Here is a 25,871-nt window from a genome sequence, read left to right as displayed (position 1 = left end):
TACCTACATGATGTGCTGGAGTTGGGCTCACTTTTGACGGGGCAAGACCGGCTCAGTGAATGGTCAGAGACGCGATCTTGCAGACAAAGGGGAACTTGCGGCTGCATGTGTTATCATTCCATGACCTCAGAGCTGCAGTGAGAAGAAGCACAGAATCCGGGTGAGGGTCCACCTACCACAGTAAAAGTAACCTCACCGCCCCACTGGAGTAAAAGCCCTCTCCCGTGGCCTCATGCCTGCACTGGCACCCCTTTCTGGCTGGTGCTTGATGAGGCTGCTGTCCGGCCCTTCTCTCTCCTAAGGCTGGTCCTGACTTGCTGCTGTGGAGGGGCAGGACACCCTTTACCCAGGGGCTTGGCCCAGCTCTGACTCCCAGGCTCCAGACTGGCTCCCAGGATAGCAAGTCCCTGTTCCCTACCTCCCTATTCGAATCAGGAAAAGAAAAAGGGGCGCAGGAGGAGCAGGAGTTGGGTGCTTGAATCTGGACTTTGGTAGATCCAGGTTTGAAACCCATTTCACTACTTGCTGTGTGACCAAGAACAAATTGTTTAACATCTCTGAGCTTCCATTTCTTCATCTGCAAAATGAGAATATGAATCATTTTCACTTCTCCAGATAGGGTTGAGGAGTGATGATGTTGCTCATGCTGATGGCGGTGATTGCTAATACCACATGCAAATCGTTGTGGCCACTTTATGTACATTAGCTTCTTTCCTCTTCACAGCAACCTTGTGCGTTAAGTATCATTAGCCCATTTTGCAGATGCAGACTCTGAGCCAGGAGGTTAAGGCATTCACTTTGGACCACGTGATTAATACGGGGTGGAGCTGGGGTTCGGAGAACAGCTGGATCAGCTGTGCCTCCTATAATCCTCATGTCTGCCCTGTGGGTAGAACGGTTACTAAATCCATTTTACAGAAGAGGAAGCGGAATCTCAGAGTGAATAAGTGATTCCCTGCAAGGTTACAGAGCTAGAAAGCAGCAAGGCAAGAGCTTGGACCCAGGTGTATATCCTTTTCACTACTTCCACCTCGGTGCTTCTCCAGGCATACCTCTGCTCTGATAGGAGCACGAGCCTGGGGTCGCGGCTGGCACTCCAGCGCACTGGGGAGCTGACACAGAAGCACCATCTTTTGACTACAGTCTGTGCGACCCCGCCCCTCCAACCTGCCCCATGCTTCTGCCTCTAGTATCTTTTTAATGCAAGCACGGTCTGCAGGTCAACAATGCCCCGCTACCTACTGTTTAAACTGTATCCAGGGCGGAGAAGGGCCCGGCCCCCCAACCCCGCCCACTCCTCCCCCACCAGCCCCCTAACGCCCAGGAAAGTGGGGGGCAGGCAGTCTCTCTGCCATCCCCGGCTCCTCCCCAGCACCCCTGCAAAAGCCCTGATCTCGCGGGCACTCACCGCTGGTGGGTCGGTACCATATCTGCACGCAGTCCTCTTCTGGGTCCTTGTGGACGCCGTCGTCCGGCTGGCTTCCGTCCCAGTAGCTGTAGTCATAGGAGGAGCCGTCGGTCCATTCAAACTGCCCTTCCTGGGCAGTCCCATCCAGAGTGGAGGAACCCAGTCCGTGAGAGAAAGATCTGGCATCAGAGCCAGCCCCAGCTCAGGGCTGACATTCTAACGCCTCCATATGGAACAGTGCAGAAGTCCTCACTTTGGGGGCGCCTAGGGGCTCGGTCCGTTAAGCCTTGGACTCCTGATTTGGGCTCAGGTCATGATCTCACAGCTTGTGGGATCCAGCCCTGCCTTCTCGGTATTCTCTCTCTCCCTCTCTCTCTCTCTGCCCCGCCCCCACTCGTGGGCGCGCATGAGCCTGCATGCTCATGAGCTCTCTCTCTCTCTCTCTCTCTCTCAAAAAGAATCTTAACAAGGGGCGCCTGGGTGGTGCAGTCGGTTAAGCGTCCGACTTCAGCCAGGTCACGATCTCGCGGTCCGTGAGTTCGAGCCCCGCGTCGGGCTCTGGGCTGATGGCTCAGAGCCTGGAGCCTGTTTCAGATTCTGTGTCTCCCTCTCTCTCTGCCCCTCCCCCATTCATGCTCTGTCTCTCTCTGTCCCCCCCCCCAAAAAAGAAAATAATTAAACGTTGGAAAAAAAAAAGAATCTTAACAAACAAACTTTTTAAAAAGTCCTGGGGTGCCTGGGGGGCTCACTCAACTGAGCTTCCCACTTCCGCTCAGGTTATGATCTCAAGGTTCCTGAGTTTGAGCCCTGAGTTGGGCTCTGTGCTGACAGTATGGAGCCTGTTTGGGATTCTTTCTCTCTCTCTCTCTCTCTCTCTCCCTCCATCTCGCCCAGTCTCTCTCTCTCTCTCAAAATAAATATATAGGGGCACCTGGGTAGCTCGGTCAGTTAAGCCTCCGACTTTGGCTCAGGTCATGATCTCCTGGTTGATGGGTTTGAGCCCCACGTGGGGCTCTGCGCTGATAGCTCAGAGCCTGGAGCCTGCTTCGGAGTCTGTGTCTCACATTCTCTCTCTCTCTCAAAAATAAATATTAAAATATTTTTAAAAAGTCCTCAGTTTGATGCGAGATACTGCTATTATACCATCACTACTAGCTGCTGTTTATTGAAGGTTCATTAGTTGCCATCGGGGCTCTACTTGTTTTCTCCCCACCGTCGTCCAAGCAGGCATCGTCATGTCTATTGCACAGATGAGAAAACTCAGATTCAGATTGGCCTAGCCAAATTCACATAGCTAATAAAGCATTGGTGCTGGCATTCAAACCCAGGTCTGTGAGACTCCGTGCCCAAGATTTAACTACTACACTTTTTTTTTTTTTTAATTCAATTTACCAGCAGACCGGAGTCACCCTTCATTTCTTTCCTTTTGTCCCTGTACTGTGTATTTTTCTTGCCTGATGTGAGACTTCTCTGTCCAATTACAAGAAAACTCCTGTTGGGAATTTGATTGGTGTTAAAATAAATGTGCAAATTAACTGTGGAAAGAACTATATCCTTGCCATGTTCTGGAACACGAGCCATTTCTGCATTTATTCAAGTCCTCAGAAAAGTCTCCCCCGAAAGACTGATGATTACGGAGGTGGCATCAGATAATGGAAACAGCATGCTGCTTCTGAGAGAGAGGCTAGAGCTAGATGCTACCCACCTCCTCACTGCCATCTGGACAGGTTACCTAACCTCCCCAGCCTCAGTTTCCACACCTTTACAATGGAGCTAGTCTCTCCCTCAGAAAGCTGTTGTGAGCAGTGATGAAATAAAGGGCACAAAGGACTTAGCTAGTGCCCTGCAAGGAAGATTTTAAAAAACAAGATCTTTTACTGTATTGTTTGTTATTACTACACTCAATTATTGTAATACAAGTTCCTTAAACCCTAAGTGTATTCACAATCCTTTTTTTCTCTAAGTTTACTTAAGTAATTTCTATACCCAACGTGGGACTCACACTCATGACCTTGAGATCAAGAGTCACATGCTCTTCTGACTGAGCCAGCCAGGCGCCCCTATAATCCCATTTTTTAAATTTATTTATTTGTTTGTTTATTTATTTATTTATTTATTTCTGAGAGTGAGTGGGGGAGGGGCAGAGAGAGAGAGGGAGAGAGAGGAGCCCAAGCAGGCTCTGCACTGACAGCAGCAAGCCTGATGTGGGGCTCAAACTCATGAACTGTGAGATCATGACCTGAGCCCAAGTGGGATGTTTAATTGACCGGACCACCCAGGTGCTCCTATAATCCCATTTGAAAGTTACTATTACGAATAGAAATTTTGCGGTTCTTTTTTTTTTAATGTCTATTTATTTTTGAGAGAGAGAGCATGAGCGGGGGAAGTCCAGAGAGAGAGAGAGGGGGACAGAGGATCCAAGGAGCCTCTGTGCTGATGGCAGTGAGCCCAATGAGGGGCTCGAACTCATGAACCATGAGATCACAGCCTGAGCCGAAGTAGGACACTTAACTGACTGCGCCACCCAGGTGCCCATTGTGGGTTTGTTTTTTTTTTTCAATTACAACTTCTATGTAGGTTCTTGCAAGATGAATTCTATTGATTTAAAAAAATATATATCCGGGGCGCCTGGGTGGCTCGGTTAAGTGTCTGACTTCGGCTCAGGTCATGATCTCATGGTCCGTGAGCTCGAGCCCCGCATCGGGCTCTGTGCTGACAGCTCAGAGCCTGGAGCCTGTTTCAGATTCTGTGTCTCCCTCTCTCTCTGCCCCTCCCCCGTTCATGCTCTGTCTCTCTCTGTCTCAAAAATAAATAAACGTTAAAAAAATAAATATATATATATATATATATATATATATATATCCATCTCTGTTGAGTCTGGCTACTACTGTTGCTTCTGCTATTTGACAGTGACTTCTACCAGCCCTAGTGAGCTCTTAGAGTGTCCCAAGTGCCAGGCTAAGCTCACTGACTTTTCATAACAAGGCACTGTTATCATTACCCCTATTTTATAGCTGAGGAAACTGAAGCTCAGAGAGGTCAACAAAAAAAAATTGCCCAGAGTCGCCTACCAGCCAGTAAGAGGCAGGACGGGGGCTGGAACCGGAGCCCTATTCCCCGCAGTACTCTGGGGGCAGGGCTGGTAGCATACATGCAAAACAGAGACAGTATTCAGCTCCCCCAGGGAAAGTCTGGGGACAGAATTCCCAGGGGGACTCTGCTGCGATGTCGCCAGGTATGAGATCTGGCCTTGCTCTTCACCATTATTCCATCGACCCCTGCCCCATTTTGCATCCCAGACCCACTTGTCTTTCAGGTCCTCGAATAGGTCATGATCTCTCACGCCTCAGGACCTTTGCCCATGCTATTCCCTCTACCCGGAATGCTCTTCCTCTGGCTGACTCCTATTTATCCATTAGATACCAGCTTAAATGTCTTTAACTTAGGGAGGCTGTGGCAACCACGGAAGTGCACTGCTTGGAACTCCCTCAGGAGGACCAGCTACAGGGAGCACGGCTGACCCACAGCCTCAGCTCCCCTGCCCCTTCGGATTCACCGCTGCGTTCACAGCCAGACCAGGTTTCCTCCAGGCTGTGCCCAGTCAGTCAGTGACTCAGCAGGTACTCAGGGGTGCTGGTGCCGGCCCATTCCTGCCCCAGGCGGGGTTCCTTTAGTGACCATCCTTTGCCTGAGGACTCCCCACTGGCCTAGCCAAATCTTTCTCAGAACTGTGCTATCATCACACTTATGTCCCCTCCTCTTTTCTCCCTCACAGATCTTTCCCCCTCAGAAATATTTTACACATCTAGTCACATTTTTGTGTCCACTGTTTTGGGAACTCACACCCAAACAGAGGCCTTCCCTGATCCTGCTATGTCCCCGTCATATACTCTTTCACAACACTACCTTCTACCTGGGGCATCCCGGTATCTGGTTTCTCTCCACGTGCTGGGCACGCCGCAGTGACCTGCCGTATGGGCCCCAGGTGAAAGGTCGGCTAAGTCAAACTGGCATCCTGGCTGCAGCTGCCAAGAGGGCCTGATGGCCCCTGCTTCCTTACCTGTCTGTGATCGTGAAGCCCCGTCCAGATGTCAGCTGGGATCCCAGGCACACAGCTGTTCACAAGGTCATACACAAAGACATTCTCTTCCCAGCTGCAAACGTAAGAAACGCAGTAGTGTTACTCGTCTCTGTTCATAGGACAGAGCCAAAAACTGAAAGCAATCCTTGTTTTTTCCTTCGTTTTCTTTTTTAACATTTATTTATTTTTGAGAGAGAGAGAGAGAGAGAGAGAGAGCTCACTCTAGTGGGGGAGGGGCAGAGAGAGGGGAGGGGAGACAGAGACTCTGAATCAGGCTCCACGCTGTGAGCGCAGAGCCCCATGCGGGGCTCAAACCCATGAACCATGAGATCATGACTTGGGCTGAACTCAAGAGTCGGCCACTTAACCGACTGAGCCACCCAGGTGCCCCTCCTTCTTTTTCTTTTTTTCTTTTATTTATTTAAAAAAAATTTTTTTTAACACTTATTTATTTTTGAGAGATAGAGAGAGACAGAGCACAAGCGAGTGAGGGGCAGAGAGAGAGGGAGGCACAGGATTTGAAGCAGGTTCCAGGCTCTGAGCTGTCAGCACAGAGCCGGACATGGGGCTCGAACCGACAAACTGTGAGATCAAGGCCTGGGCCAAAGTCGGGTGCTTAACCGACTGAGCCACCCAGGCGCCCCTCTTTTTCTTTTTTTAATTACACCACCCATATGTGACTGTCTTTTCATGGCCACCTCCGGATCAGATCCATGCCAGTTCAAAGCAGATCTCAGCCCCACTATTCATCCTAAAAATTTGCATCTGTCTCAAACACCCCAGCAAATGAGGTGGATTATATTGACAATATCATGAAGAGACAGAGAAAGGGGTTTCTCATGCGCTCTGCACATCAAATAACTTGATGGAAATCTCCACTAGACACTTTCGTTTTCTCTCAGAAGCCCTCCTATGCTGCCAGTCCTTACATATCCTACCAGGTTTTTGTTCACATACCGCCTCCAAAATCTTTTGCCTCCCTGGAAAATTCGGCTCCGGGCTTGAGCTCGCATAGCCCACTCAGCAACACCAAAGCCCTTTGGTTAACAGGCCACCCCCGCTTAGAAAGTGTCAGCCTCTTCAGGCTGCAGTAACAAAATATCATAGACTGGATGGCTTTCAAACAACAGAAATCTATTTTTCACAGTTCTAGAGGCTAGAAGTCCAAGTTCAGGAGGCCAGCATGGTCAGGTGAGGGCCTTCTGGGTCACAGACTTCTCGCTGTGTCCTCACACGGAGGAGGAAGGGGCAAGACAGCAATGTGGAGCGTCTTGTATAAGGGCACTAATTCTGGGGCACCTGGGTGCCTCAGTCGGTTAAGCATCTGGCTCCTGATTTTGGCTCAGGTCATGATCCCAGAGTCATGGGATTGAGCCCCGTGTCAGGCTCCATGCTGAGCCTGCTTGGGTCTCTCTCTCTCTCTCTCTCTCTCTCTCTCTCTTTCTTTCTCTCACCCTCAAAATAAGCAAATAAACATTAAAAGAAAAAGGGTGCTAATCTCATTCATGAGGGCTTCACCTCATGACCTAATCACCTCCAAATGTCCAACCTCCGAATATGGTCACGTTGGGCATTAGGATTTCAACCTATGAATTTGGGGGGTGGGACACAAATATTCAAACCATAGCAGAAGGCATTGGTGTGTTCTTGGGGGACCCTCACCTCCTATTTCAAAGAACTCAGAAAATACTTCACCTAACAAAAGACATCGGTGGAGGACACTGAAAGCAGTCTGCTGCCCAGAGCAACAAAGAAATGGAGATGGATGGATGGATAGAGAGATAGACACATAGAGATTTTCCTTGGATCATTAAAATGTTTCCTGAGCGCTGACTTCATGACAGGTACCGTGTTGCATGTTTTGCATATGTGAAGTCACCGTATTGCCTTTTTTTTTTTTTTTTTTTTTTTTGCATTGTCATATCAATGGGACACTGGGGTGGACACCCCTGGTTGCTTACTCCATAGCCATTTCTGGTCTCTTTGCCTGCTGCCTACATAAGAAGTTAGGAGAGGAAGGGCACCTGGGTGGCTTGGTCAGTTGAGCATCTGACTCTTGATTTCGGCTCAGGTCATGATCCTAGGTTCGTGGGATTGAGCCCCAAGTCAGGCTCTCCGCTGAGCAGGGAGCCTGCTAGAGATATTCTCTCTCTCTCTCTCTCTCTCTCACCCCATCCTCTGCCCCTCTGCCCTGCTTGAGCATGCCCACATGCTTTCTCTCTCTCTCTCTCTCTCTCTCTCTCTCTCTCTCTCTCAAATAAAAACACCACCCAAAAAGAAGTTAGGAAAGCTAGGTTTCACTTTCTAGCCTCCTCTTCAGCCACCACTGGCCATCAACCCCAGGTGGGCCAAATGGATGTAAGCGGACTTCTGTAAGGGGCGTCTGGGAAATACTGCCCTCCCTGATAAATGGAGACAGGTGTGCAGAAAAGGCTGCAGGGTCCATCGTGGCCTTTCCTTCTTGGGTTATAGTTGAGGGTGGACCTGATGTTTGAAGCTGCTGCACTGAAGAGCCTGGGGAAGGGAACAGCTCACCCAGCGCCCTGCTACCATCGGCAGAGGCCAGAAGGGCAGGTAAGGGAGGTGAGGGCAACGGACACACAATAGACTCGGCTCAAGGAGCTCACAGACCCAGAGGGGCAGATCCCACCAGACCAGGGGTCCCATTTTCGGCTTCCACGTGGCATTAAGGTAGACTTCAGTATGTTCAAGAAATCTTTATCAAGTCATAGTTAGCAGCCTCAGACCGAATAACCAGCAAATAACTCACTTTAAAACGGGACTCTGGTGAGGTGCCCTTTATGCTGCAACAAAGCGTATCTGCTGTCATCGGCTTCACCGGATGGCCACTCTCCACGGGCTGCCACCTTGTCTAAAATGCCCCCTATTAAATTCCCTTTGTCCTGAGGCCCTGGTAGCCAATCAGAGCACCCACGTTTATTCTGCTTCGTTCTGTGTTTGTGGAAGACGTTGCCACTCCGTTCCAGAAGCACTCAGAATCTTTCTCAACACCGTGCTGCAGGCAATCCCATTCAGGGAGCTGCAGATACAGTTGGGAACTCAATCTTTGGGTCTCCCCCAAATTCATTTGTTGAAACTCCATATTCATATGTTGGGAATATATGAACCCAAATTCCTATGTTCATACCATTGTGATGGTATTAGAGGGTGGGGACTCTGGGAGGTGATTAGGTCATGGGGGTGGAGCTCTCATGAATGGGATTAGTGCCCTGAAAAGATGCCAGAGAGCTCTCACCCCTTCCCCGGTGAGGATGCAGCTCGAAGATGGCCATCGTGGACCAGGGAGCAGGCTCTCCCACTATGAACCTGACCAAGCTGGCACCCTAGCTTGGACTTCTCGCCACCAAACTGGGAGAAATACATTTCTGTTGTTTGTAAGCCACCCTGTCTGTCTTGTTTTTGTAACAGCAGCCTGAATGGACTAGGAACCGAGATACCGTTGGAGGAAATGGAAGGGAAAAAGGGTGAGTGGGGCAGGGCTTGCTGGCCCTCAGAAAGACGATCTGACATGGGAACCTTAAGTAAGAACTGGCCCCCTTGAGATGCCTAGAATTATAATAAACGGAACTATTAATGGCTCCCTCTCTTGAGCACTCAGTGACGAGCTAACTTTGTAAGAACTTCAGATGCTTGGTCTCCTTGGTCAGACGGTGTAGGGAGGAAGTGGCAGAGCTGGGACTAGTCCAGGACTGTCTGAGTCTAGTGTCCTTGCTTCTTCCTTTGGAACATCTGCTGTTTCCATTCTTTAGGCTTCCTCATCCTTGAATATCCTGATCCAAGATGGTCCTTCCAGGAAACCTTCCCTGAATACCCCCTATCCACTCCGGACCACCTGGAGCACACATTTCTGACTTCCCAGAGGCAGGCTGGTTGGTTTATTTCTCTATTTCTTAAGGTCTGGTGTCCTCAAATCAGCCACAGGGACCACATAAACAACACCAAACCTTACTTCTACTTGACATCAGCAGGGCTGTCTTCAACATTGATGTTCCAAGAGTATGTGTTCCGCCGTGTGAGGGAATCCACTTTCTGGGGACAGGGTGTTTTCACCCTAGTGGGTCCTTGAGCTTGGTCCTGCCCCGCTGCGTAAGCACTGGCATCCCCACACGCCTCTCTCACGCACAATTTGGGGTCTCCTACATTGACTGCTGAGCATACACGTTGAGCAGTCATCGGGTAGAGTGGCCGCCTAGCCATTTTAGCACTTTGTCATCTTTGTTCAACAGCACCTGCTTGGGAAGAAATTTCTATATTTCATTGCATTTTCCCCATAACTGGTCAAAATAACTGGAACATAGAGAAGCCCAAGGTGCTACTGCAAGTAATAAGGAGCATAGAGCAGTTGAACTTAATTCAACTCAACTGCCTCTTAAAACAAAGGAGGAAATGATTAGGTAAGCAGAAAGTATGAGGATCTTAAATTTCAATCAGATGCTTCACAGACAGACATAAGCTGATTGTGTGTTTAATTATGAAAGAAAAAAATAAAAGCATGAAGAAAACACCAGAAATATAGAATTGGATTGTGTCTCAAAGACAAGATGTAATTAGGGATTTTATAATAGCGTCTAGCTTTCTGTGAACTGAACTTCACATACAACAGGTTAAGGAGTTGTTCAGATCCAACTTTCCAAAATGTTTTCATAAAAGTATCATAGACCGGGATGCCCCGGGTGGGGGGGCTCAGTCGGTTAAGTCTCTGACTCATGATCTCTGCTCAGGTCATGATCTCATGGTTCATGAGTTTGAGCCCCGCGTTGGGCTCTGCACTGACAGAGTTTGGGATTCCCTCTCTCCCTCTCTCTGCCCCTTATCCACTTGCTCTCTCTCTCAAAATAAGTAAATAAACTTAAAAAAAAAAGTATTAATACCAAAATGGAAAACTACCTGTAAAAGAGAGGAAAGGGAGAGAATGTTAGTAGTACAAGAAGGAAAAAGAGGGGGCATTCGGAGTTGAGAAGACAGGAAGAAGGTAGGTTGAGGCAGCAAAGGACCAGAATTGGGTCAAGAATTGCCTGGAAACTCCCCACATTTGCCCAGAATCTTTGCTGATGCCTAGCTAAGGTTGAGGTTATAAGCACCATGAGTGGCTGAACTGTCCTGCCTGTGGGCTGGCTAAAGAGAAATTTTCACTTGGAATCATTTAAAAATGTACTCTTTATTCCGAGTATCTCATTTTCCTCTACAGCCTTGAAAGTTTTGACAACTTCTTTGATCCACCGGTGTGCGGGCCGGTCCTGTGCTCTGCCTGTATCACAGCGGATTTGCCCTGAAGACTGCCTTTCCCACGTTTTCTTGTCAGCTTCCCCCCAAGCAGTGGGAAGGGCCAGAAGAGGAAGGGGGCAGAGAGAAGCGGAGAGAAGCCCGGTATTTCTCTCCCTGCCTCGGGAGTCGCTGGCGGGGGCTGCCTCGCCTTGGTGGCTCCAGCTCTATGAGACTGGTTTGCCTTCCCATTAGGGGTGGAATTGGCTTCCTGCTGTTGTGAATCTCTAGACTGCCTCATTACGATCTTAGATTCCATCACTCGTGCGTATTAAATTCTGTTCTGCATGTCTGAAGTGGTTCCCGTTCTCCTAATAGACCATGACTGCCTCCCATCTTCTTCAGCATCACTGAGAATACAGTGGGAGCTCTATGTATCTGTTGGCTGAATACATGGAGGATTCATTTAAAAACTAAGACGGGGGTGCCTGGGCGGCTCCGTGTGTTGAGTGTCCGACTTCGGCTCAGGTCATGATCTCATGGTTCATGAGTTCGAGCCCCATGTCGGGCTTATAGTGCAGAGCCTGCTTCTCTGTCTCCCTCTCTCTGCCCCTCCGCCACTCACGCTCTCTATCTCTTTCTGTCAAAAATAAACATTAAAAAAAAAAAAAAACCTAAGATACAGGACCCCTTCTCTGTTCTTAACAAAAGTCCGTGACTCTAAAGCATAAAGAACCAACTGTCTTTCTGACTTCAAGTCTCTGAGATCCTTGAAAAGAAGCCATACATCGGCAAGGCCGTCGGGTGTGAAAGCAAGTCAGTTAGAGGTGATGAAGGGGCACCCGGGTGGCTCAGTTGGTTACGCGTCTCACTCTTGATTTTGGCTCAGGTCACGATCTCACGGTTCGTGAGATCGAGCCCAATGTCAGAGCATGCTTGAGATTCTCCCTTTCCCTCTCTGCCCCTCCCCAGCTCGTGCTTGTTCTTTCTCAAAATAAATAAATAAATAAATATAACAAACAAATAAATAAAAGGTGATGAAAAATGGGCTCCAGGAAAGGTGGGCAATGAGTGCAATTACGGTGCCACGGAGTTAGGGTGACTTCAGTGAAGAGACGGAGGAGAAGGGGATGGGAATTCCCAGCAGAGGGAACAGAATGTGCAAAGGTCTGGAGGAGTAAAACGGTTGCACCAGACCGTAAAACTTTGAGACGGTCAATGTGGCTGGGGCTTAGGAGACACAGAGGAATGCTGAAGGTGGCCTTGGTGGGTGGTCATTCGACTGTTCAGGTTCCAATCCCAGCTCCACCACTCTAAAGCTATGTAACTTTGAGCCAGTTACCTTCTTGGAGGATCGGGTTCCGTGTCTGTGCAAAGGAAGATACTACCTACCCAATATGGTTTGAGAGAGCTTCAAAATGATGCTGTACACAAACACTCAGCAAATAGACGTCAGTTATTATTCCTTGTATTATATTCTTGGTATATATATTATGCACATTGTATCGCAGGGTCAAGCCCCGTGTTGTCACATGTGAAGGCGGATCCTGTAGCAGCTCTTAGCTTCCCATGCTACACGCTTCGCCTTCAACTGTTTCAATGACAAATTGGGCTGGATCGGTTTGTTTCTTTCTTCTTCTTCTTCTTTTTTTTTTTTTTAATTTTTTTTTCAACGTTTATTTATTTTTGGGACAGAGAGAGACAGAGCATGAACGGGGGAGGGGCAGAGAGAGAGGGAGACACAGAATCGGAAGCAGGCTCCAGGCTCCGAGCCATCAGCCCAGAGCCCGACGCGGGGCTCGAACTCACGGCCCGCGAGATCGTGACCTGGCTGAAGTCGGACGCCTAACCGACTGCGCCACCCAGGCGCCCCTCTTTCTTCTTTTTTTAATGTTTATTTAATTTTGAGAGAGAGAGAGAGAGAGAGACAAAGCAGGAGTGGGTGAGGGGCAGAGAGGGAGGGAGACAGAATCTGAGGCAGGCCCCAGGCTCTGAGCCGTCAGCACTGAGCCCAACGCAGGGCTTGAACCCATGAACTATGAGATCATGACCTGAGCCGAAGTTGGACGCCTAACCGACCGAGCCCCCCAGGCCGGATCCGTTTCAATGAGAAATTGGGCTAGATCAAAGTTAGCTTGAATTACCAAAGAGAAACACCAGTGAGAAACGCCAGTTTTCACTCTCCGTTCCAAAGGGGGTGCTTGGTTGGGCTATGGGGGACGGATGTCCACTCACCTGTGGATGGAGGCCAGTTTCGCAGATTTCCTGCCAATGGAGAACTCAGAACAGTAGAAGTCAGCCTCGGCCCAAGTCTTATTGAGAGGGAAAAATCGGTAGCAGTGGCCTTTGAACTCCATCCAGAATAGTGGGCACAGAGAAGCCGGGGGCAGCTCGGGCATGGCTGTGGGCAGAGAAAGAGACTGGCGGGAGGGCTGGTAGCGCGGAAACATTGTTCCTACAGCTTGTGACACCTTTTCAAGAGTGAAAGTAAAACATGTCCCATTGTGATTAGTAACATTCTGTGCTTGAGGTCCAAAAAATACATGCGTACCTAAAATTTACCAAATGACAAAAGTAATATATGCTCATTGTAGAACACTTGAAAAATGTTACTGCTTTGGTGTGTTTTTCTTCGTATCATGCTTGAACGCAGTGATTTGTAAAAATTCAATTATTATATTGTACTTTACATACCTGTCAATATTCAGAGTTCCAAAAATTAGAATATATTCCCCTCCTGTTATTATAAATTTTCATAAACATTGTTTTAAATAGCTCTTGAATACTCCACGGAGTGGTTCCCCTAGAGTTTATTTAATCATTCCCCTATTTGTGGATAATTAGACTGGTTCCCTTTTTTAAAAAACAAATACACATAATGCTGAGATGAACAGCCTCGTACATCAAGCTTTTTTCAGCATTTCTGAAGATTTTCCAAGGAGAGATTTTTAAGGCTTTGATACAACTTGCTAAATTGCCTCCTGAAAGCAATTTATCCTCCCACAGTAATGTCTGAGAGTGCCCATCTCACAGTGCCCTCGCCAGTGCCGGGTGTTGTCACTTTAATGGCAATCTTTGCAAATTTTATAAGCAAAAAAAAGGTGTCTTGTTTCAATGTGCAACTCTGGGCTCTGTGGTGAGGGCAGACATTTCTCCACGTGTTTACTGACAAACGATAGCCAAGACTATTTATATCTGTAGCCCATCGAACTACTGGGGTTCAGGAAGCATCCTTAATTCTGAAAACGCACAGATGGAAATCCACTTTTGAGACAATAAAGTTCCTCCAAGCCTCAACCCCCTTGAAGGCCTCTTAGGAGATATCTTTTTTTTGGAAACCACAACTCAAGATAACTGGTTTGCGAGGAAGAAGGCACAATGAGAACCTGCCTTGAGCTATGTTAGGTAGCTCACCCACGGTGGGGGGGCAGGGCTAACATCTGTTGGACTGGGACTTTGGAGGTCCGGGTCCCAGCCGCCAGCTCTGTGCCTAACATGCCAGGTGACAATGGCACATTCAGCTGTCAAACTGGTTGATCTCTGGGGCCCCTTTTGTGGCCCCCCAAGGGTGTGGGATCTTTGCCTTTCAAGCCACTGTAACAGCTGGCTGAGCTCTTGAATAATAAAGTAGTGGACAACATTTATGAAGCATTTGTAATGTGTCACACACCTACAGGGAAACTGAGGCTTGGACAGGTTAAGTGACTTGCCCAAGGTCATCCTGCTCGCAAGTGGCAGGTAGGGATTTGAACCGAACCTCCTGACACCAGAGTCTTTGATCTGAAAGTCCACGTGATGCCTCATCATGGGACACCAACGGGGCTGAGAATGGTTCACTGTCTTTCAGCACCTTACTTCATAGAAGTTCGCCAAATGCTTGGCGTCCATGGATTGCTCTGTAATAGTATGATTATTAATGATTAGCTCAGGGTTTCATAGCCGGGGTTGATGGGGTTTCGGGGATCCATTGTGTCCCCTGAAATGAAGTGCAAAATCAAGAGTGTGTACATGTGCATGCGCATTTATCTGGGGGAAAGAGTCAGATGTCTTAATCCAGAGAGCTACGCTAAGCAGAGAGGTTCCATGTCTCCCATCACTGACCAGAGCCACTGGGCTTTCTCATTTGACCAGAACTGCCCTTCCTCCCCGGCCCCAGACAGCCACACCATCAGTCCTGCTTTGTTCCACCTCTTGAAACAGTGGATGTTGCTGAGCTCTTTGTAGGAACTTTGTGGCACTACCTTTGAAGATGCAGAAAGACTTTAATAATTAAATGAAAGGGGCTGGAAGGGGAAAGGAGGCGGCCAGGGTTCCTACTCCCCTCTTCCCCAAGGTCCAAAGGCTTCTCCTGGGTCCTAAAGCCTGGTGGATATTTCCAAAGCAGGTCTCCCTGTGGAAAACAAGCTCCCTCCTTCACCCTCCTGGTTCCTTTGATTTTGTCTACTGAACAAATGGTGGTTATGGATGCCTGGGGTGAAGCATACCAGAAAATGGGGCTGTGACAGGTCACTGCTCAATTATTCCCTTTTCCACCTGGGCAGGCAAAGGCCTTTAATTGGAAGGATCTGGGAGGCAAAAAGCCACGTGTTTGCACATGGGATAATGAACTCCACCCTGCCTGGTATCCCACACCCCCCTTCCCTCTGGGATTTCTAGAAACTGAGACTAGAAGGATCTTAGAGGCCTTTTATCAGCCTGAACCCCAAAGTAGCCTTCACTAATCTGTGTCTCTCTCACAAAGGGATTTCTACAGGTTTACAGCTTGATGAGTCAGGTAATGATGGCAGGTAATGATGGTAACAAACAGGACCAACCCCACTGGCTGTCACCTGAACCAGGCATGGTGTCAGGCTCTTTGTACATATCAGCTCAGTTAGTCTTCACACATCCTACAAGGTAGATACCACAATCACTCTAGTTTTTCAGAGGAAGGAACCAAGGACAGAGAGGTTGAGTAACATGCCCAATATCACACAGCAGCTGAGTGGCGGAGGTGGTTTTTAAAGCCAGGCTGTATGGCTCCAGACCTAATTTAGAGATTCCTGTCGGATTTAAGCCCATTTCCTTTTGACTCAGTCTTGATGGTCTGGACATTCATTCATTTCCTTTTTCATTCAACAAATTCTATTTGAGCACCCACTTGGGCTCAGGCAGTTAGCTGGAGATACCGTGGCCAGCTACACAGAGGGGGCTTCTGATCACTTGGGTTTTACAAGATTGACATAAAGAAAAATAAGAATGGGGGCGTCTGGGTGGCTCAGTTAAGCGTCCAACTTTGGCTTAGGTCACGGTCTCATGGTTCGTGGGCTCCCCGCGTCTGGCTCTGGGCTGACAGCTCAGAGCCTGGAGCCTGCTTCCGATTCTGTGTCTGCCTCTCTCTCTGCCCCTCCCCTGCTTGCACTCAGCCTCTGTCTCTCAAAAATAAGTAAAATGTTAAAAACTTTTTAAGAAAAATAAGCACAGAAATAAATTATTATGTCGTTTGTGGATGTGGGTCATGCTGGCAAAAACTTGAGGGAGCACCCCCAAATTATTTTTGGAGGCTCTTATTTGTTTACTCGTTTTGTCTCCCTAGTTGAACTGGTGGCCACTCCAACTGTCTCCTCAAGGAGCTCATGGGTTGATTAGGACAGGACACCAGAGCCCCCTTCCCAGATGGGGAAACTTCAGGGTGTTGCCACAGGAGCACCTAAAAGTGGCACCTAGGATTTGGAGATCTGGGACGCTTCTGGGAGGGGATGATGTCTCAACTGAGTCCTCAAAGATAAGAGTCAGGGAACATGTTTCCAGTGAGGACACAGCAGGTGCAAAGGCCTGGGGGTATGAGAGAATATGGAACATTTGGAGAACTGCAAATGGTTCAGCCAAGCTGGGAATCGGAGAGGGTGAGAAGGTAAGAGATGAGGCCAGAGGTGGCAGAGGGAGGGTGGAGGGGAAGGAAGGGGAGGGGATGCACAAAAGGGCTCGTTGCTCTGGAAACCGGGAGCCTGCAGTGGTCTTTTCCTTCAGTTAGCAGCACTAAAGGCCACCAAGGTCTCCCAGCTGGGGTGGGAGTCAAAGTCTTTGGGAGCTCTGAGCTTGCGAAGAAAAAAGAACACACCAGTGGAGTTCGGGCCTCATTTTTTCTCTCTCTCTCTCTTTTTAAAAGAAGAAATTGTCACCTTCCCACTCAATCTGGCTGCTCGCTCCCCTGGCACCAATCCAGCCGCCCACAGTGCACTACCACGCTGCCTCCCGCCCAGATCCGCCTTGGGAGCCAGCCAGGAGGGGCGGTGAGGGAGGCTCTGGGGGCCACGTCCCAACCCCCAGCCCCACCCCCACTCCTGGGCCCCAGATGTCCCAGGAGACCGGGAAGGTGGCCTCTGGGAGGGCTGCCTCACTTCCCGCTGCCTCCCTGGTTCACACAGCCCGCTGTCAGGCCGTCCTCCTCCACTAGTGAGTCCTGGATCCGCACTGGTGGTCCTGGGCTTCTCATGCCCGAGTTTTGCTCTCCCTTCTCTGGGCCACTCTCGTGGCCACAAGATACAGAGGAAAGAGCACTGGGAAATGTCTTACATTCTTAATAGCAGCAGCCAGTCATTGGGTGGTGAGTGTATAACTGCTCAGATCAGGCTTGGAGGGGTATCGGTATCATGCCCGTTTTACAGCTGAGCAAACTGAGGCTCAGAGAGCTGAAGTCACTTGCCCCTACAGCTAGCAAATGGTGGTGGTATCAGGATGGACTCAGACATCCCTAAACACTAAGTGCCTCCAGGAAACCTCTTTTTTTTTTTTTTTACTGGTCTTGGTTTTCTCATTTGTAAGACAAATATACCAAACACCAAATTTAACAGTTCATTGCTGAAGCCCTAACTCTTCAATGTCTTTGGACATGGGGCACTTGGGAGGTGATCAGGGTTAGATAAGTTCATGGGGGGGGGGGGACCTATGATAAGTGCTCTTATAGGAAGAGAAAGAGAGAACAGAGCCCCCCACCCCCACCCCCCTCTCTCCACTGTGAGGGGAGACAGCATCTGGAAGAGAGTACTCGCCAGGAACCAAATTGCTCAAGATCTTGATTTTGAACTTCCCAGGCTCCCAAACTGGGAGAAATAAATTCCTATTATTTCAGCCTCCCAGTGTATGGTGTTTTCACCATAGGTTATAGCAGCCTGAGCTAAGACCAAAAGTTAATTAAGCAAATAATTCAATGTTTCCTGGGTGCCTACTGGGCTTTGAGGTCTGTGACCTCAAGTCGCTCAGTATGGAGAGAGGAACACACACATGGCAATGAGATGCACTTCAGAAATATGCAGAGGGCTCCGTGACCGTGGAGGAGGGGTGGGGAACGGGCCAGAGCGTCCATGCGGCACTCTGGGATCTGACTCTATGATCCAGGCTCTGAGATGTCTTCAAAGAAGTAGGGACATCCAGTTGCTCAGACCTCCATGCTCCAGCGTGGACTCTGGAGTCCAACGGCCCCAGCTGGACACTCAGTGCTTTGTGCCTCTGTTTTCTCATCTAAAAATGGACATGACTTGGGGCGCCTGGGTAGCGCAGTCGGTTAAGTGTCCGACTTCAGCCAGGTCACGATCTCGCGGTCCGGGAGTTCGAGCCCCGCGTCAGGCTCTGGGCTGATGGCTCGGAGCCTGGAGCCTGTTTCCGATTCTGTGTCTCCCTCTCTCTCTGCCCCTCCCCCGTTCATGCTCTGTCTCTCTCTGTCCCAAAAATAAATAAACGTTGAAAAAAAAAAAATAAATAAATAAAAATGGACATGACGATAATGCCTACTTCACAGGGAAGCCATGGCCTGGCTCATGGTTGGCATCCAAGTAAGCATTAGATATTACTACTACAGAGACAGCTTGGGCCCCGAAACCTGCCTGGAGCTGTGAGTACAGTGCCAGCTTCCTGGAGGAAAGAGAAGCCCGATTCCCCCTTGCCCACCCCCGGGGGCCTGCGGAAGCAGCCAGTGAGCTTCAGACTTCAAACGCTTTGCTGGAATGTCCTTTGCTGTGAAGAGTACTTGGCCTCAGGAGCCAGGAAATGAAACTTGTTGGTAACGGTTGAAGAATCATAATGGCAAATATTTATATAGCTTTTACTAGGTGCCAGGCTCCCTTCTAAGCACTTTACACTCATTAATCCACTTAAACAATGTGATCAAAGCCAGGTTCGGAGAAAAGGTTTTACGGAAAGGCTGTAGTCTGGCTAAAGCCTCCCAAGCCTTCCAGAAGTGTCTAAAGTGATCTCAAGCAAATCTAGAGGTGTGGCTCCGATGCACTGTGTGCATATATCTTCACGTGCATGGAAGGTTAGGAGCGCTGGGATCAGTAATAATATGACCAATGCTCTTTTCTGCAAGGAAAAGTTGGGAGTATCCAGGGGAGGATAAACTAGGCCCATTCTCAATAAGGAGGGTTTTGACTGTGCCCTCAGCTTCATGGTCTGCAGGGGCCCCCTGACACCCTAAGATGAGCCCTCCCTAGTCACACATCAACATGCACACTCATACACACACACCTGCACGCACACGTTCTCTTCTGACTCGAAGTCACTTTCCTCTAGAAGATCTGTCTGCCCAGGCCCCAACTAGACTTTCTGCTGGGCTGGGAACCTGGAGAGAAGGAGAACTACCACTTGGACAGATGATGACCATGGCAGGGTCACTGGCCTCTGTAGGCCTCGACTTCCACACCTGTAATATCGAAGGGTTGGGCTCCATGGATTCCCCAACCCTTCCTGCCAATTTCAGTTCTGAGCTTTCCAAGGTTGCCGGGGTTTGAAGTGATCTCAGTGCCCCTCTCAGCTGAGCTGGGGGTGAGCTGGGGGAGAGATGTCTGGAAGTTCCTTTCTCCAATGGAGGTTTCTGTCACAGCAGAAGACCGTCTCTGGCCATTTCTATCATCTCGTCAACAACTGCAGTAACAGAAGTACTAGCGGTAAGAACTCAGTTTTTAAGCACTTACCGTGTGTTAAGCACTTCACGTCATGACCTCACTGAAGATCCCCCAAATGTTTCGTAGGCACTGCTAATTATCCCCACTTTCTAGAGGAGGAAACTTGACGCTCAGAGATGCCAGGAGCATAAGCAGAGAGAGAGAGAGAGAGAGGGAGAGAGAGAGAGAGGAGACTCCCCAGTTGTTTCCACTTGCAAACTCAGCCTCAGGCCCTTTCCACACACTGGATACAAAGGAAAGACTGGAATATACAAGGCAGACTTCAAGGATATTTTGTCCATCTCTCTCCTGCTTGCCCATTGCATGGATGCACAAACTGAGCCATAAGAGCAAGGATGAAAGACCATTATTATGGACTGAATGTTTGTGTCCCCCTGTTCCTCCCCCATTCATATGTTGGAGCCTTAACCCTCAATATAATGGTTAAGTGGGGTCTTTGGGGGGGGTAATGAGGGTTCAATGAAGTCAGGAGGGTGGGACCCCCATGATGAGACTAGTGTCCTTATAAGAAAAGGAAGAGAGGGGTGCGTGGGAGGCTCAGTCGGTTGAGCATCCAACTTCACCTCATGGTCATGATCTTCCCGCTTGTGAGTTTGAACCCCGCATCGGGCTCTGTGCTGACAGCTTGGAGCCTGGAGCCTGCTTCTGATTCTGTGTCTCCCTCTCTCTCTGCCCCTCCCCCGCTTGCACTCTGTCTCTGTCTCAAAAATAAATAAACATTAAACAAATTAATACAAATAAATAAATAAAAATAAAAAAGAAGAGGAAGAGGGACCAGAGTGTGCACATGCTCTTTCTCTCTCTGCCATGGGAAGACATAACAAGAGGGTGGTCATCTGCAAACCGGGAAGAGGGCCCTCACCAGGGAACTGAATCAGGCAGCACCTTGACCTCCCAGCCTAGGAACTTTGAGAAACAGATTCCTGTTGTCGAAGCCACCCAGTCCATCGTACTTTGTGATGGCAGCCAGAGCTGACTGAGACAGATGCTCAGAGATTTTATGACAGAACTGGAGCCCGACACTTGCCTGAATGAACTCATCTCCCACCATCAGGGTGGCCAGATTAAGAAGGAGGCCCAGGTAAATCTGAATTTCAGATAAACAACTAATTTTAAGCCTACCTCCCACATAATTTTTTTTTTCAACATTTATTTATTTTTGGGACAGAGAGAGACAGAGCATGAATGGGGGAGGGGCAGAGAGAGAGGGAGACACAGAATCGGAAACAGGCTCCAGGCTCTGAGCCATCAGCCCAGAGCCCGACGCGGGGCTCGAACTCACGGACCGCGAGATCGTGACCTGGCTGAAGTCGGACGCTTAACCGACTGCGCCACCCAGGCGCCCCCCACATAATTTTTTTAAAAAATGTTTTTATTTATTTTTGAGAGAGAGAGAGAGCATGATCAGGGGAGGGGTAGAGAGAGAATTGCACAGAGGATCTGAAGCGGGCTCTGCGCTGACAGCAGAGAGCCTGAAGCAGGGTTCGAACTCACAGACTGTGAGATCATGATTTGAGCCAAGATCAAGAGTCACTCAACTGATTGAGCATTCCAGGCCCCTGTCCCACGTAATATTTGAGACATGTTTATGCTGAAAGATGACTGTTTACCTGAAATACAAATTTACACGGGCACCAGGCATTTTCTCTGGTAACCCTATCACCCACTGTTTAAGTTGGTCCCAACACTGTAACAGCCCAATAATGTGGTCTTATGGGAGTCTTACAAGTAGTTCATTATTAGTCATACTTTAATGGGGATCAAAACGGTATCTCTGCCATAAAGTTATTGTGAAGGTTAAATAAATCTATACACACAAAAAAGTGCTTAAAACAATGCCCGGCATATAGTAAGGGCTGTGTAAATCTTAATTGGTTATAGGTATTATTTAATTAATTAATTAATTAATTGAGAGAGAAACAGAGTGCAAGTGGGGGAGGGGCAGAGAGGGAGACAGAGAATCCAAAGCAGGCTCCAAGCTGTCAGCATAGAGCCCAACACAGGGCTCAAACTCACAAAAAGCAAGATCATGACCTGAGCCGAAGTCGGACACTTAACTGACTGAGCCACCCAGGCACCCCATTAATAATAATTATTATTATTATTTTCATATATTTTATTTTTTTATTTTTTTATTTTTTTTATTTTTTTTATTTTTTTTTTTTTTTTTTAAATTTTTTTTTCAACGTTTATTTATTTTTGGGACAGAGAGAGACAGAGCATGAACGGGGGAGGGGCAGAGAGAGAGGGAGACACAGAATCGGAAACTGGCTCCAGGCTCTGAGCCGTCAGCCCAGAGCCCGACGCGGGGCTCGAACTCCCGGACCGCGAGATCGTGACCTGGCTGAAGTCGGACGCTTAACCGACTGCGCCACCCAGGCGCCCCCCACATAATTTTTTTAAAAAATGTTTTTATTTATTTTTGAGAGAGAGAGAGAGCATGATCAGGGGAGGGGTAGAGAGAGAATTGCACAGAGGATCTGAAGCGGGCTCTGCGCTGACAGCAGAGAGCCTGAAGCAGGGTTCGAACTCACAGACTGTGAGATCATGATTTGAGCCAAGATCAAGAGTCACTCAACTGATTGAGCATTCCAGGCCCCTGTCCCACGTAATATTTGAGACATGTTTATGCTGAAAGATGACTGTTTACCTGAAATACAAATTTACACGGGCACCAGGCATTTTCTCTGGTAACCCTATCACCCACTGTTTAAGTTGGTCCCAACACTGTAACAGCCCAATAATGTGGTCTTATGGGAGTCTTACAAGTAGTTCATTATTAGTCATACTTTAATGGGGATCAAAACGGTATCTCTGCCATAAAGTTATTGTGAAGGTTAAATAAATCTATACACACAAAAAAGTGCTTAAAACAATGCCCGGCATATAGTAAGGGCTGTGTAAATCTTAATTGGTTATAGGTATTATTTAATTAATTAATTAATTAATTGAGAGAGAAACAGAGTGCAAGTGGGGGAGGGGCAGAGAGGGAGACAGAGAATCCAAAGCAGGCTCCAAGCTGTCAGCATAGAGCCCAACACAGGGCTCAAACTCACAAAAAGCAAGATCATGACCTGAGCCGAAGTCGGACACTTAACTGACTGAGCCACCCAGGCACCCCATTAATAATAATTATTATTATTATTTTCATATATTTTAAACAACGTTTGGAAATAACCTTCGCGGCAGAGGTGATAGGCAAGATTCTCAGCCCTGAGCAGGCTGCAGGATTCAGGAATCTTCCCACCCGGACGGGTCTCTCAGAAAGAGCCCCCAGCCTCTGCATTGCTCATTTGAAACTGAGCTCATTTGAAGCCCTGAGACTTTCAAGTTGGAGACTGGAATGCCATACACCAGAGGCTGCTAGGTCCGAATTCCCAGGGACACAGAAAACCCTCAGAAGTGGGCCACAGAGCAGTGACCTCCAGGGAGGTCACGAGAGGGACAACTGTGTCCCCTCAGCCTGCCCAACGGTGGTGGCGCAGCATCAGGTCCGAAAGCTCCCTGGGGGCAGCTGCCACAGCCAGGGTGGGGGTGGGGAGCCCAGGTGCCAAATCCCTAACAGAAACAGCCTTTTCAGATCTTCCTACAGTGCCAGGCACCAAGCCTGAAGTACTCCCCCACTTTATCCGACTTCCCTTGCAGAGTAGCCCCAGAGGGTGCCACTCTCACCCCCATTGTCCAAAGGAAGCTGAGCTCAGAGAGGTTGAGAAACTTGGGCAAGGTCACACAGTTTTTAAGTTGCAAAACTGGGATTTAAACTGGGGCATGACCCTAGCACAATGCCCCTGGGGCCCCGGAGGGGAGATGGAAGGGCTGGGGGGGGGGGGGGGGGGCCCAGCTCAGCTCCCGCCACACCGTGGGTCAGGCAGGCCTGCAGCCCAGGCAGGCCTCACGGATACAACCTCAAGTATCTGTGAGGTGTCCTCCTCTCCGCCTGCTCCGGCCCTGGCCCCTATGCTCACCTGGACTGATATTGATGTCCGTCTGTGGAAAAGCCTGTGCAGAAAGGAGGGTCAGTGAGGCCGCGGCCCACAACCCCCACCTTTGCATCCTGAACCCCGAGGAAGCCACCTCCAGGCCTGAGTGGAGGAGAGAAGCCTTTCTGGGAGCTCTTCTGGGCGCAGGCGAGAATTGCTGGGAGCTCCGGACTCACTGGGTAGACCCCAGTCTCCTCCTCCTCCCCTCCCTTCTCTCCTCCCTCCTCCCGGCACTGGCACTGCTGGAGACAGCTCCGAGTGACAGCTTGAAGGCTGCCGGGGTCAGCCCCCTCCGGGGAACTAAGAGAAACCCGCAGCCCTGCTTCTGAGCCACTGCGTGGCCTTGGGCATGTGCTCACTTCTGTGAGACTCAGTTTTCTCCTCTGTAAGATGGGATAATAACAGAGTTTGTATCTGGGCCTGTCACAGGAAAGAAAGTATCTTGGATCCTGTAGAGGAAATACATACATACCAGAAGATAAAAATGCAAGTCGGAGCCCAGTGCGGAAGGAAGTCGGAAGTCGGAAGTCCACAGCAGGCGGGAGGCTTGCTTCGGCTCAGCTGTCCCTCCACCACGGCCCTGCAGGCATTAGAACTAGCTGCTTGCGGGGCCTGGGTGGCTGGGCAACCGACTTCCGTTCAGGTCATGATCGCATGCCTCGCGAGTTCGAGCCCTTCACCAGGCTCGGGCTCGTTGCTGTCAGTGGAGAACCCACTTTGGATCCTCTGTCTCACTCTCTTTACCTCTCCCCTGCTTGCGTGCAGTCATTCTCTCAAAACTAAATAAACATTAAAAAAAAAAAAAAAAAAAGAACTAGCTGCTTGCCTAGGAAGACCTAAGTGAGTTAACCTCCTCCCCATCCCTCCACCTTTCAGGGTTTCTTAGGGGTTAAAGGAGGTGCCTGTAGGAGGTTCTTGACACAGAATAAGTGCTCAACAAAGAGAAGCAAAAGTTATCATTCATGCATAGTTCTAGTGTGTGGTTTGCCCGGACTTAAGTATTTTTTTACAAAAGCAGAAATGAACTACTGGGACCTCATCAAAATAAAAAGCTTCTGCACAGCAAAGGAAACAATCAGCAAAACTAAAAGGCAACCGACAGAATGGGAGACAATATTTACAAATGAAATATCAGATAAAGGGTTAGTATCCAATATCTATAAAAAGCGTATCAAACTCAACACCAGAAAATAAATACTCCAGTGAAGAAATGGGCAAAAGACATGACTAGACACTTCTCCAAAGAAGACATCCAGATGGCTAACAGACACATGAAAAAATGCTCAACATTGCTCATCATCAGGGAAATTACAAATCAAAACCACAATGAGATACCACCTCACACCTGTCAGAATGGCTAACATTAACAATTCAGGCAACAACAGATGTTGGCGAGGATGCGGAGAAAGAGGATCTCCTTTGCATTGCTGGTGGGGATGCAAGCTGGTGCAGCCACTCTGAAAACAGTATGGAGGTTCCTCAAAAAATTAAAAATACAACTACCCTACAACCCAGGAGTTGCACTACTAGGTATTTATCCAAGGGATACAGGTGTGATGTTTCGAAGGGACACATGCACCCCCGTGTTTATAGCAGCACTATCCACAATAGCCAAAGTATGGAAAGAGCCCAAAAGCTCCTTGATGGATGAATGGACAAAGAAGATGTGGTATATATATATATATATATATATATATACACACATATACAACAGAGTATTACTCAGCAATCAAAAAGAATGAAATCTTGCCATTTGCAACAACATGGATGGAACTAGAGGTATTATGTTAAGCGAAATTAGTCAGAGAAAGACAAGTATCATATGACTTCACTCATATGTGGAATTTAAGATACAAAACAGATGAACATAAGGGAAGGGAAGCAAAAATAATATAAAAACAAGGAGGGGGCCAAAACATAAGAAAGTCTTACAGAGAACAAACTGAGGGCTGCTGGAGGGGTTGTGGGTAGAGGGATGGGCTAAATAGGCAAGGGGCATTAAGGAGGACACTTGGGATGGGCACTGGGTGTTACAGGTAGGGGGTGAATTACTGGATTCTACTCCTGAAATCATTATTGAACTTTATACTAACTTGGATGCAAATTTAAAAAGTGGCTAACAATTATGTTTATTCACTAAATAGGTCCAAGAATTTAACAAATATTTATTTCCTAAAAAAAATACATGTTAAAAAAATTTTTGTAATGTTTATTTATTTTCGTGATAGAGACAGAGCGTG

At 48.4% G+C, this 25,871-nt stretch overlaps 1 protein-coding gene across 1 annotated transcript; it reads right to left on the bottom strand.

Moving 5' to 3' along the window:
• On the bottom strand, nucleotides 1-24,199 carry CLEC19A (C-type lectin domain containing 19A). Its single transcript, XM_047839338.1, has 5 exons — nucleotides 24,104-24,199; nucleotides 12,948-13,113; nucleotides 5,469-5,562; nucleotides 1,409-1,538; nucleotides 1-132 (listed from the first exon to the last, which is right to left on the bottom strand). Exons 2-5 carry the CDS (start codon nucleotides 13,109-13,111, stop codon nucleotides 53-55), a joined length of 468 nt encoding a protein of 155 aa, XP_047695294.1. The 5' UTR covers nucleotides 13,112-13,113; nucleotides 24,104-24,199; the 3' UTR covers nucleotides 1-52.
• Nucleotides 24,200-25,871: the final 1,672 nt, after the last annotated feature.

Source organism: Prionailurus viverrinus, chromosome E3 (genome assembly GCF_022837055.1).
Source record: "Prionailurus viverrinus isolate Anna chromosome E3, UM_Priviv_1.0, whole genome shotgun sequence".
NCBI classification, from domain to species: domain Eukaryota; kingdom Metazoa; phylum Chordata; class Mammalia; order Carnivora; family Felidae; genus Prionailurus; species Prionailurus viverrinus.
Note: the sequence above shows the minus strand (reverse complement) of the source record. Positions and strands in the feature narration are given on the sequence as shown.